This window comes from Crinia signifera, chromosome 1 (genome assembly GCF_055691185.1).
Source record: "Crinia signifera chromosome 1, ASM5569118v1, whole genome shotgun sequence".
In the NCBI taxonomy this organism is placed as follows: Eukaryota; Metazoa; Chordata; class Amphibia; order Anura; family Myobatrachidae; genus Crinia; species Crinia signifera.
Genome location: NC_139217.1, coordinates 246,420,591 through 246,433,816, shown reverse-complemented (window position 1 = coordinate 246,433,816; position 13,226 = coordinate 246,420,591). Strand labels below are relative to the sequence as shown.

The following is a 13,226-nucleotide window of genomic DNA, read 5'->3' as shown; positions in this document are numbered from 1 at the left end:
CTACCAACACCCCAATCCCATAATCATTCACACACTAGCACTTACCCACATTCACTACCACCACCCCAGCAGCACCAGTCATATATCATATATATTTGGAGGTTAAAGGGGGCTGCAACTCTTCACACTTTTCACAGATGCAGGGCAAATCTCATTAAATGTGAATCTTCTGTGATTACACAAGCTGGTTCTTCTTAGAGGGAATGTTTGTGTGCATTTCTCTCTACTACCTCTTTCACATTACAGCTAAAACACAGTATATTGCTGATTTTAAATGGCTTTAAAAGTTTCTAGCTGTAATGTGAAAGGTCCAGAGACAATTTACCGTTTTTAAAATACCTGTAATCCAAAACGGGTTAAAAGCAGTGTCCTACCCCTTTCAAAGCCAATCCATTTGTAGTGTAAATGGCTCTGAAATGGTATTTACAAGGCATAAGCAGGTCACAGAGGGTGATAGGCTATCTCCCTTGTGATCTCACTAGGCACAGGCAGGAAGTAAAGAGCATAGAGGAGACTTTTTTAACCCAGTGCATACTGTGCAGGTGTTGGGATCATTTGGTAACAGTCCTTAGGTCGACACTGTTGGGTCAACATGCTGGAAGGTTGACAGGTGTCTAGGTCGACAGGGTTCTATGTCGACATGGGTGAAGGTCGACAGGTGTCTAGGTAGACATGGGACAAGGTCAACATGGGTTTAGGTCGACACATGCGTTAGGTCGACATGGGTTAGGTCGACAGGTCGTCATGGGTTTTTTCACTGTTTTTGAGCCAACATGTGCCGACAGGCAGTATTTCATGCCCTACCATCCACTAGGGCATGGTGGGAGAATAAAATAGTGTGCTGAGCGCAGCGAGGGGCTGCGATTCATTTCCAACTGTGTCCATGTCGACTGTGTCGACAGTCAGGTAAAAAAAACAGAAAAAAACCCATGTCGACCTAACCCATGTTGACCTTGTCCCATGTCGACCTAGACACCTGTTGACCTTCACCCATGTCGATCTAGAGCCCTGTCGACCTTGCCTCCTGTCGACCTAAGTATGGTTGATAAAACGTCCACGCCCTTTAAAATGATATCCACTATTTTCTATGGGTGAAAGGGGTTGAATGTGACTGGTACAAAAACGGTATTGAAATGGTAATATACCAGTTACAACATGCAATGTGAACTGGCTTTAGACCCTTTTTAAGAAACGTTTACAAAAACGGGTTGAAAGCAGGTTTGTAATGTGAAAGCAGCAAGAATGACTTCTTTGAAAATATTATTTATAGAGTGTAACTATGAAATGTTGCTAGCTTTTCTCATTGTTTTAATGATTCATTTTTTATTTGTTTTATTTTTACTTTAAGAAATTGCCTGCTTGTTGCCTTTGTGGTAAGCGTGGTCATTTGCAGTACTCCTGCCGGGCCCCATACTGTTCAAACTGCTTCTTGCCTGGACATTTCTATCCAGATTGTACAGACCGACCCCACAGGCACAAGAATTGTCATCGTTGTTCTATGACTGGTCACTATGCTGATGTAAGTATGTAAATTTGTCGTAATATCACTACTTTTTTTTGCCCAATATTTTATTGTGAATTAATGTGTACAGGGCAAGCATGGCTAAATTATGGCCCTCCAGCTGTTGTGACACTTCAAGTCCCATTGTGCCTTGCAACAATTTTTCGGTTAGGGAATGCTAAAGCTATGGCAAGGCATGCTGGGATGTGTTGTTTCACAGAAGCTGGAGGACCACAGTTTGGCCATGCCTGGTATAGAGCATGGATGACAAGACTTTTGGTGTTGGTGATCTACTTTGCAAGCTGAATGGCTTTCATGATCTACCTAGGCAGGACATTAGAGTGCCCCAGAAACATGGTGTAAAAAAAGTGAGTGTGGTGTAGGGGACTGTCTCACCCAAAATTATACATTGCACCCCACATTGCCCTACATAGATAAAAACTTCAAGAGTAAAACACCTTGCCAATTGATTGCAATAGACCTGTTGTCCACCCCTGAAATAGAGGCTTTTATTGCAAATACACATGCTGGTGAAATGAGTTACAGCACATGAAAATTATCACAGTTGTTATTATTATCTTCTTTTATTTTTAAGACCCCACAAAATGTCTGTGGGGCCATGCAGTGCATATACATAGTGACAAAGTATTTAGTGTATCATAAGTAAACTGACTTAACTAGGAACAACACATCTGAAAAACCGGCAGACTAGGTAGGATGAGGATGCTGGACGAGGTTAGGGCAATTCAGTGTATCTTGTAGAGAAAGTGGTGGAAGGTTGCAAGAAGGGAAAGACAGATGATACTTGAATAGTCTGTACCCAACGTAAGGGTATCAGAGTTGCTGAACGGGTATTGGAGAAAAAAACAAAGCAGCACAGGTAGCATGGAACGTGCAACAGGGAGGGCCTTTATCAGTACCAGTGGCAGATTTTACTCCAGATTCCCCAGTAACATCTGCCACCCTCAGTGGCATTGGAACAGCTATCTGCTGTCATACCCTGGACATACGATACCAGGAGATGGTGAGAGCTTTCAACGGGAAGCCATTGCCCTGCCTGTCCAGCAGACCTACTTGGCTTGTTGGGGCTACAATTGGTGTTTGCAGCAGTCCTGGTGCATGTCAGGTTCATTCTATATACCCTTCTGCTCCACGAAAGGTTCCTGTCCTCCCTGAGCCTTTCTTAGCAGATGCCTTCATGCATCCATACTGCAGTGCAGTGCAGTGCAGCATATAGGAAGTCCTCTTTACTCAAAAGGATAGGAGCCACCATTGTTTGTAACACGTATTAGAGCATGACAAATATTCCTGCTGTGCTCTGAAAAAATAAACACTACCTTGTTAAAACTTTAGAAAGGAATTAAGAAATAGTGTTACATACATTTATTAACATTGAAAAACACAATAAATTTTATAGATGTGATCAATCCAAAATTTAATACAATATAGTATTTAAATATTCCTTATAAGAAAATACATAAGGAAAATTAGTTACCATATTGTCAGCATTGACTTGCCTTACTAAAAAAAACAAACCCATATTATATGAAATTGATTTTATTATTTGCCACCTTGGGTAAACGGTGGCACACCTAGAACCTTTCTGTTTTTCTGACAACCACCACTGTGAATTGATGGTATTTGTTTCCTAGAACGGCACCCACTAAGCTATTTGCTTAGTGGGGTATTCTGCGTAGGGAAATCGCATTGCATGGGCCATTTTAGTGCCGTGCGATGCGATGCAATTTTTTCATGTAATATTAGGTATACAATAATATGATTGTACGTCATAAAATTAGGTTTTATGCTCCCCCCCCCCCCACTATCCACGCCACCCCGAAGCGTGGCGAGTGGCGGCAGTACATGTCCAACGACTTTTTTCATACCCCCACTATCTATGTCGGCGGAGAGTTGATTTTATTTAGTGTGGCGAGTGCAGCGAGCCACTGAGCCCGAAGCGTGGCGAGGGGACGCGGAATACATGTAAAGTTATCTGCGGGGCTCGCTGTGCTCGCCACGCTTCGGGCTCGGCGGCTTGCTGCGCTCGCCACACTACGTAAAATCAACTCCACGCCAACGTGGATAGCGGGGGTATGAAAACGTCGGAGGACGCGTTCCGCGGAGCTCGCCAAGCTTCGGGGTGGCGTGGATAGTGGGGGAGGGGAGGGGGGAGTAAAACATCATTGTATGTCATACAATTATATCATTGTATAGCTAATGTAATGGCATTGCACGCCCTATAAAATCGCATGCGATCCCCTGGGGCACACAGAGCAGTGAATAATTTACATAAAAAAATCGCATCGCACGGCACTAAAATGGCCCATGCGATTTCTCTACGTAGAAAATCTGGGCGCCGTTCGAATTGATGAATTAGCTTCCTTTTATGCTGCATTATTGAAGTATTATGTTTATTTAATATGTATAAAGTGTGATTGTATCTCCTCCCCTTTCACATGTATATATACAGGAAAATGCACATGTCGGAAACATGAAAGCTACATAGATCCTGGTTCTAATTGTTTTGGTCCCCGACGTGTTTGCATCGGGGACTGATGTTTCTACCCTGCACATGCGCATATTCTCATTTATGCATGTGCAGTGCTTCTGTGCGGGTGCATTCAGTGACTTGCATAGTCACTGTGGCGCTCGCACAGGAAGGGGATCTCGGCGGGCAAGGGGCGTACACATGGGGATGTCCAGCGTTTCCTGGGCGTACCCATGAAAATGCTGGCCGTCCCCATGGGAACGCAGCTGCTGGTCACAGGATGTCAGCCCCCTGCCCCCATTCTCAGACCGGGTGCCGCAAGTCTAACTCTGAATTAGATTTGCCAGCATGGGAGCAATTATTCGATAGTTGGCGGACATAGAAGGATTTTGCCTCAGTATGCTACCCTGCGAATGGATGTTACGCAAAACATCCATTCGCAAAGCGACGTGGATGTGGGGACCATTGCGGGGGGGCAGACACATCCCGATGCTTAGCAAGCCAACCAAAATCCCCATCATAGTTTTAAAGTTTAAAATTCATAAACAAGAATTGATTTAAAAGACTGGCATGATAACATTCCTCGGTGGAGAAGGACTCACCAGTTTGAAAGTTCAGAAATGTAATCAATATCAATATAATTAGTCCTGACTGGTTTGTCAATTATGAATGTACCTGCCAAACCCTTATCCTGGAGTAAGTTATATCTTATGAATGTCAGATGCGATCTGTGTAAATAAGCATGTTAAATCATATTGAACGAGGATATACTTGTATCATTCTTGGCATCTGCAATGGCCTCTTATGTTTTGTAATATTTCAGTTTGTACTATTGGTACAATTTTATACAAAATATCTGACATCTGGGTATTTTTTATTCTATTATTTACTATATTATTATATATCTCTAAATATGATTTAAATTGAAGTGTGGGATTTCATTTTTTTCCTGTATAGATTGAGTATTTGAGCATTTTAGGGGGTGGATGACCAAATCGAATTATTTGTCTAGTTGCGAATACAACTGTATGCTCTTTTTTTTATTTTTTTTAAGGCCTTATGAAATTTCATTTTGTCAGGCAACATACACATAGTTTTCTATGATATTCATACAAGGCAACAGTACTGTATTACAGTATTTTTTTTTTATTGACTTAAAGTGAAATTGCGTGGAAGAGTCTTGCGTGTTTAGTCTTTCAGATAATTCTCCTTCTTGACCTTTAACCTCCACATTGAAACTTTTATATAACATGACACCAAAAGCTAATTTGTGGCTCTGTCTTTTCCTTATGGTGAAGTGTTTTGAATATTGCAAGTGTTATTAAAGCCTTTGTTTTATAGCACAGTCTTGTAATGGGAAGACTGTAACAGCAAGCAGCTTTGACAAAGCACCAGAGGATTCCGTTAAAAAGTTGTGTTTAGTAATTGTAGGCATCGTGTCAGAGCATAACTGACTGGGAGCTGAAGGATTTTCTCTGCGAGATGAGTTGCTGTGCCAGCAGGGACTCGAGTCTCCTGGGCCAGCCGCGCTCTCATTAAGATTTGCCGCCAGCAGTGGCGGTGTTTTGCCAAGTATGTGACGTCCTGTTATTGTATGCTTGGCTTGTCAGCCCACAGCTTCCTGACACTCACTTATGTCACCCTTTTTATTCAGAAAAGGAAGGAGCTTTTGATAATTTGACAAGACAAGCTCTTAAACGATCTAGGTCATGGCCTTCCCTGTCTGTGATTGTGAACATATTTTCTGAAAGCCCTGTCACTCATCACAGCAACATTTTCTCCCAGGGAGCACACAGGCTTGTTCTGAGTCTCTTGTCAATGCATACATTTTGGTTATTCATATATCAAATACTGTAGTAGATATTTTTTTTTGATCTTCCCCCTCTTTACTTTTTTTTTTTTTTCAAATACTAGCATGTTAGTGCAGCTAATCCTTTCTCCAGTGCTGTGTTCCCAGAAGGGTTGTGTACAAGAGTTCTCTTTGGTACAAGGCAGACAACTGGCCAAGAGGAGCTGAAAAGGAGGCAAGGCCGCTTAGTGGTGTTTTTGTGTTTGCTCACTGTTGTGGAAATACGAGAACTGGTGGCAAGGGCCCTGCCTTTTGAGCACTTGAGTCTCGGTCTGCTGTCAGGGGCTGTTTAAGATTGAGTGTTTTATTTTCTTTGATGTTCACATTTGAGAATGGGGAAGTGGGAATTAAACAACAGATGCACTAAGCTGTTTTTAACTCATAAAACAATAATTAGCAGTAGATAAAATTCAATATGGGTGCAGAAAATGCATCTTTAAATCCTTTTTTCTTTTTCTGATGTGGCAGTTTCTTGCATGATACTATTTTATTAGCACCAAACCACCTTATTTTCTGTGTTTCTTAGTTTTTCAGTAAAACATTTTAAGGGGTTGTGAATTTAAATCCATTTTTTAGTAATTCCTCACTTAATTATAGCATCCAGCTTGCATGCAGTGTTAAACATGCATGCAATATATGCTGACTATACAGTAGGCAGGCTTTATGATAAAAAAAAGATCAGTTTTGGGCCTTTTTGCTGACACGTAAGAACTCTATAGTAGAGTTTCTTCATCCATGAAGGTGGTACACCCAAATCATATGTAACAATTTCTTGTCTGTCAGAACAATGAACAATTCATTAAAACAAAGTGTACAGCTACACTATACACACAACTAGATAAAGGAACATTTCCACAAAACTTTGGATACACCTAAAGATGTGGACTAGATAAATATTATGGAGCATTCATGAAAAGGGTCACAGGTCCATGGGAAAAAGTGCTACAATCTGTAGTAAGAAATGCTATAATTTTTTTAGTGCAATTCCAAAAATATTAGGCAACCACCAGGTTGCTATAGGTTATTTAATAATTAATTCTACTACCTGTGCACCTGTTTACGTAACTCTTCAACTTAACATTTTATTTGCAGAGGAAATATTTCACATAGAACTTGCTGTGGGATAAAGCACAATTACTACTATTACTCATATTTTTTCTCTTAAGGTATGACATGGAAAAAGAATGCAAGTATTTTACTTATTAACATGTCCATTAAGGGCTTTTGTTGTTTTTCATACCACATAGCTGTTATATTTAACCCTGACAGTCCCACTTCCCAATTTGTAATGGTGTGAGGTATCACTCGTCCACCATTACGCCCACTTTTAGGCATAGATGTTCCTTGTTGCTTTTCTCATTTAGGAAATGTTAGGAGGTTTGGGGGGTATTCAATCCAAGATTATGACTGTCCATCTGACTGGGCCATTTTCACTCAGTTCAACTGTAAATAGACAATTGGAAAAGGGGCTTGTCGGCAAAAATGGCTGTGAATTTGACAATCCTTATTTTAAAGTTGGATCTGTGTTGTCATAATCTACCTTCAATTCTGTTGGAAACCGCATCATTGTATATAGGCTGGGGCTGCTATTTCCCCTGTTGGAAATAGCGGCCGCAATTGAATACCTCCCTTGGTCTGCATATTAATAATAGTTGAGGTTCAAAAAAGACGTATCAAGTTAGAACTTTGAGCTAGATTTGTCATCCCCTCTTTGAAATATTCACTTTGTTTTAACATTGACTAATTAATGGTTATAGGTTGTACCCCTGAATGTTTTTTTTTTCCATTAAATGTTTAGCTAACCTTATTCTTAATGTGTTCAATGTGTCTCAACTTCCACCACCACTTCTGGGAGAGCGTTCCAGACTGCCTGCCCTAACTGAAAAAAAAAGCCTTTTCTTTTAAGGGTATGGAATCTTTTTTCCTCTAGTCTGAATGCATGCCCATGTGTACTAGTCTCTGACCTCAAAATAAAGAGGGTGCCTGATTGTTCATTATATTGTCCCCTGATATATTTGTACCTGTTGAGCATGTCTCCTCTTAATCTTCTCTTTTCCAACGTAAACATTCCTAATTTGGCTAATCTATCCTTGTAGCTTAAAGACTTCATCCCTTTTATTGACTTGGTATTCCTTCTATGAATTTTTTCCAGTTCTGCCATGTCCTTTTTGTAGAATTGCACTCCAAATTAAAGATGCGGTCTAACCAGTGCCTTGTAAAGTAGTATGATTACATTTTCGGTCTTAGTTTCCATACCCCTTTTAATACAGGCTAGTATTCCGTTTGCCTTCCTTGCTGTTCCTTTCACCCTAGTTTATTATCAATTAGGACTCCTAGGTCCTTTTCCAATTCTGATTTCTCTAATTCTACCCCATTTAGGTTATTCCTTGCCCCCAGATTCTGCCTCCTGAGATGCATTACCTTACATTTATCTATATTGAACCTCATTTTCCATTTGTCTTGCCACTTTTCTAATTATTTAAATCCATCTGTAGCATGGATACATCCTTGATCTTTCTAATCACCCTCAACAGATTTGTGTCGTCTGTAAAAAGGTGAATGCTCTGCTTAGTATTTCATCTGGTTATTAATGAATATGTTAAACAGAAGAGGCCCTAGCACCAAGCCCTTTGGTACCCCACTTAGTACTGGTATCCGGCTTGAGAATGCACCAATTACAACCACTCTCTGTTCTCTATTCTGCAACCAGTTTCTTACCCAGTTACAAATTGTATCCACGGTTCACAATTCCTCCATTTTATTAATCAATCTCTTCTGTGGCACAGTGTCAAACATCTTATCAGATTCCAGGTATACCACGTCTACAGTATTGCCAGTGTCCAGGTTCAGGCTCAATTCCTCATAAAAACTTATTAGGTTAGTTAGAATTATTTTTTTACAAACCCATGCTAGTTACTACTGATTTTTTTTATTAGCCTCTAGGTGTTCCTGGATTCCATTTCTTAAAATTCCCTCAAATAATTTCCCGTCAATTGATGTTAAGCTCACAGATCTGAAGCCCACTAGGTCATCTCTCTTTCCATTTTTTAAATATCGGTACAACTTATGCAATTTTCCAGTCCTTAGGTACTATACCAAAAGAAAAAGATTTTTCAAAAATATAATGCAAAAGCTTAGCTACCTCCTCCCTTAATTATATTATAACTTTGGGATGGATCCCATCTGGACCTAGTGATTTGAATGTTTTAACTTTGCAAAGCCTCTTGAGGATCTCCTCTGAGGTGAAATCTATGTTTACCTACTGTAATTCTAACAGGCTCGTCCCTTTTGTGGTGCCTGTAGATTGTACTGACCGTTCCTCCCTAGTAATAACTGATGAGAAAAATCTATTGAACAATTCTGTTTTTTTCTTATCTTCAGTGATGCTATTTCCATTAGCTTTAGAAAAGTGCTTATCTAATTCATAGATAAGCATTTTTATTCTTGGTCAAGCAATATAACCTTTCCTATCCAAAGTAGTACATGTACATATAATACAGAAGTATAAGACAGCACTGGACATATGATTTATTGATCATTTTAGTAGATTTACAATGGAAATAATTCTATCTTAAAAGATAAGATTTATATATTCTCTTTTACTACTTCACATACTAGAACAGGTAAGTTACATCCTGGTGAATCAAGGCAGTGTTTGCAATAGCACAGTTGCCCAAGGAGTAACTTTACTATCACTGGTATCCTTTCTTTCTTGGGAGAGGGGAATACCTCACAATTTCTTCCCCCTCATTCCCTCCCCAAATTACATCAAATGTCCTAACCGCAACAGGATGGCTGTTATTGTTATCCTTTCTTTAATTGGCACCACAAAGGTTCTGCAACTCCTTATAAAGTACATAATCAATTGAGCAAAGCAAGAAAACAATTACTTATAGTATAAGACAATGTAGTAAAAGTACATGGTACAGATGAAGCTGGGTACATCTATGCAGGGGCTGGCAATTCTATCGCCAGCCCCTGCCAGCAGCCGGCTACCGCCAGGGGCGTGCGTGCAGCAGCTAGAATCTGTAAAACGACCAAATGACCACCGGGGATGCGCATCGGATCTAAAACATGCCACAAGCTTGCGAGCAGGGCCCTCCTACATTTTGACTGTCTGTAAATACCCTGTTTTGTTGTATCACTGTCTGCTATTGTAAAGCGCAACGGAATATGCTGCGCTATATAAGAAACTGTTAATAAATAAATAAATAAACATGCCCAATTTAATTATAATAGGTCGTAATTGGGGGAATTGAGACCAAATCATTCTGGTGTGTACCCAGCATTAGTATTCTATTTTATTCAGAAACAAAAATGTGTGTGGGCTTCCTTATTAATGCTGATACAAACAATGCAAAAATGTTCTATTCTCTATCTGTAGTGATATAGGTGTCCTTTATGTGCTGTATATATAGTTTAAGAAGAGAAAAAAAACGTGGGGCGCTCAAAGGTGCACAAGATAAATGAATAATTTATTAAAAAACAAACACACATAAAAATACCATTACATCAGTTAAAATTAATTCATACACAGTGGATATGTATAAACACATACACAGTTGATATATGTTGTGTAGTAGTCACTTGGTATATAGTGACCTTATTTCCTTTATGGTTGCAATGAATTACCAATTAGGAGGCCAGTTTGAAACTCAATAAAAAATGTTGTTGTATATCAGGTTTCATTTTAAACCATGAACCATTCAATTTCTCGATCCGTGTACACACGGTTAAAATCTCTCTATATATATATATCTGTATAGATAGTTGTCTTGGAACATAATCATGTGTATCTGAGTACACAAGCCTATCCCAGCTACTGTTATTCTGCAACACAAGTCAAAATGAAGAGTTGAGTTTTAAGATGACTAATTTGCTATCATGATCGGATGTCTGGATTACATCTCTAATTTGAAAGTTATTCATTTCCCACATATCCCTACCCACTGAGTCACTTTAACTACATTCTAGTTGACAATATTGCAAACAAATGGTTACAAAGACTATAGTAATAAATTATGGCTATCAATCCAAACATTTGTATCCCCTGTAGCTAGCTTATCCACACATAAAAAAGGTCAGGCGGTAGGGTGGCATTTTGCCAGCGTACAGCATATCCGTAATTGTGATTTTTCAACCATATTATTCTGTAACTGTATGGGTAATCGAAAACTAACCATAACTAAAGCGGAAATGATACGATTCCCTGCATTCAAACCATTGGAAATGGTAGAAGTGTGCAGCTCATTCAAGGTTTACATCGTCTCTGGGTGCCTAATATTATGGTGTCCTGATCTTAGTGTGTTTTCATGGAAGTGTCTTATCTTTATTTCCATGTGAGATAAATTCTTGATCTCTCGTATACTGCTCTTTTCTCAATAGAAGAACACTTGGGTACTCTTTACCTAGAACGGCGCCCGCGATTGAAATCGCGGGCGTCGGGGGTAAAAATCGCGATCACCGCGATTTTCCCATAGGGAACAATGTTAAAACGGCAGATTGACCGCGATTTTACTATTAAATGCCTCAATGGACCCGATTTGGGGCCAAATAGGCCAAATTAACCCTTAAATGCCCCCCCAAATTTTTAACGCCACCCCACGATCCACGCCAACCCGAAGCGTGGCGAGCGCAGCGAGCCCGCGAGGGGCGGCGGTACGCGTCCTCCGACCTTTTCATGCCCTACTATCCACTAGGGCGTGGTGTGAGAATATAATAGTGTGGCGAGCGCAGCGAGCCACCGAGCCCGAAGCGTGGCGAGCGGACGCAGATACCTTCACAGGTAGACGCGTCCCCTCGCGGGCTTCACAGGTGTCCGCGTCGCCACGGACACCTGTGAAGCCCGCGAGGGGACGCGCATAACTGTGAAGGTATCCGCGTCCCCTCGCGGGGCTCGCTGCGCTCGCCACGCTTCGGGCTCGGTGGCTCGCTGCGCTCGCCACACTATTATATTCTCACACCACGCCCTAGTGGATAGTAGGGCATGAAAAGGTCGGAGGACGCGTACCGCCGGCCCTCGCGGGCTCGCTGCGCTCGCCACGCTTCGGGTTGGCGTGGATCGTGGGGTGGCGTTAAAAATTTTGGGGGGCATTTAAGGGTTAATGGGCTCTGTGGCCCATTTAACATTGATTCCTATGGCCAAATCGGGTGGATTGAGCCATTTAACAGTAAAATCGGGTCCATCGCGCCTTTTAACATTGATTCCTATGGGAAATCGGGAGCATCGCGTCGCGAGCATCGCGGGTACATTTATGGCCGGCCGCGACGCGACCGACACGATTTCCATGTTTAACATGGGTTTCAATGGGAAATCGCGGGCATCGCGTCGGTCGCGTCGCGGCCACACATAAATGTACCCGCGATGCCCGCGACGGGCGCCGTTCTAGGTAAAGAGTACCAACACTTGTTTTCTATTTTATGATGTAACCAGATATTGTCAGAATATATGTAAGAGTCAGTTAAAACATGTCACTCTTTCCTGACAATACAGTAGCTGGAACTTGTGAAAAACATACTGATCATTTATTTAATGCTTCAGAATTTGAAGCATTCAATAGCAATGTCAGATCATCATTTGGTTAGAGGCCGCAATATTACCCTTAAATACTATATCATGCTTTAGTTATATCACACAGAGGCCCAGATGTATCAAGCTTCAAAAAGGGATACATTTGGAGAGTGATAAACAGCCAAGCAATCAGCTCCTACCTGTCATTTTTCAAACCCAGCCTATAACATTATAGTTAGGAGCTAATTGGCTGGCTATTTATCACTCTCCATTTTATCATTTTCTGAAGCTTGATACATCGGGCCCAGAGTATTGATTAAACTATGAAAAATTGCCCAAAAAACAGTGGCGACATGTTGACTTCTTCTAATAAATACACATTCACCTAGAAAATTTGACAACTTATATTAATGCAACTGACACCTCTGTGTATTGTTGGTATACGAATAATATGCATACAACTCTGTAATTAAATAGGTCGCTATAAATTATTCCATATAATAATAGGCTAATAGTGCTCCTCGCCTATGTGGGGGAAATTTGTTTGCTGTACACACTGGCAGCCATTAGATTGCGCTGATTTTACTGTTGTGATGTTCCGTCATTTTGGCAGACTGGTTAGTACTGTAAGTTTTGTTATACTCGTGCCAATGGATATTGTTTAAATCTATAAGTATCAAAATTAAATAGAGTAATAGTAACGTGCAGTCAGAGAATAAATAATATGTGGCTATGCAGAGGAGTGCACTAGAACTGGTATATACTAGTGTATATTTGGCAGTATAACAAGTCCTTATGTAATGAATCAGTGCTAAGTAGATAGCAAATAATATTTTTATTGGTCACAATGCCAGAATGGATCAATTAAAAATGAGTC

At 40.6% G+C, this 13,226-nt stretch overlaps 1 protein-coding gene across 1 annotated transcript in view; it reads left to right on the top strand.

Annotated features, from left to right (window-relative positions):
- The window catches only part of ZCCHC7 (zinc finger CCHC-type containing 7), a 184,635-nt gene that overhangs the window by 115,212 nt on the left and 56,197 nt on the right, over positions 1-13,226 (top strand). The window contains exon 5 of the mRNA XM_083179778.1: positions 1,349-1,519. Within this exon, the coding sequence (XP_083035904.1) occupies positions 1,349-1,519 (171 nt within the window). The remainder of the gene's footprint in view (positions 1-1,348; positions 1,520-13,226) is intronic.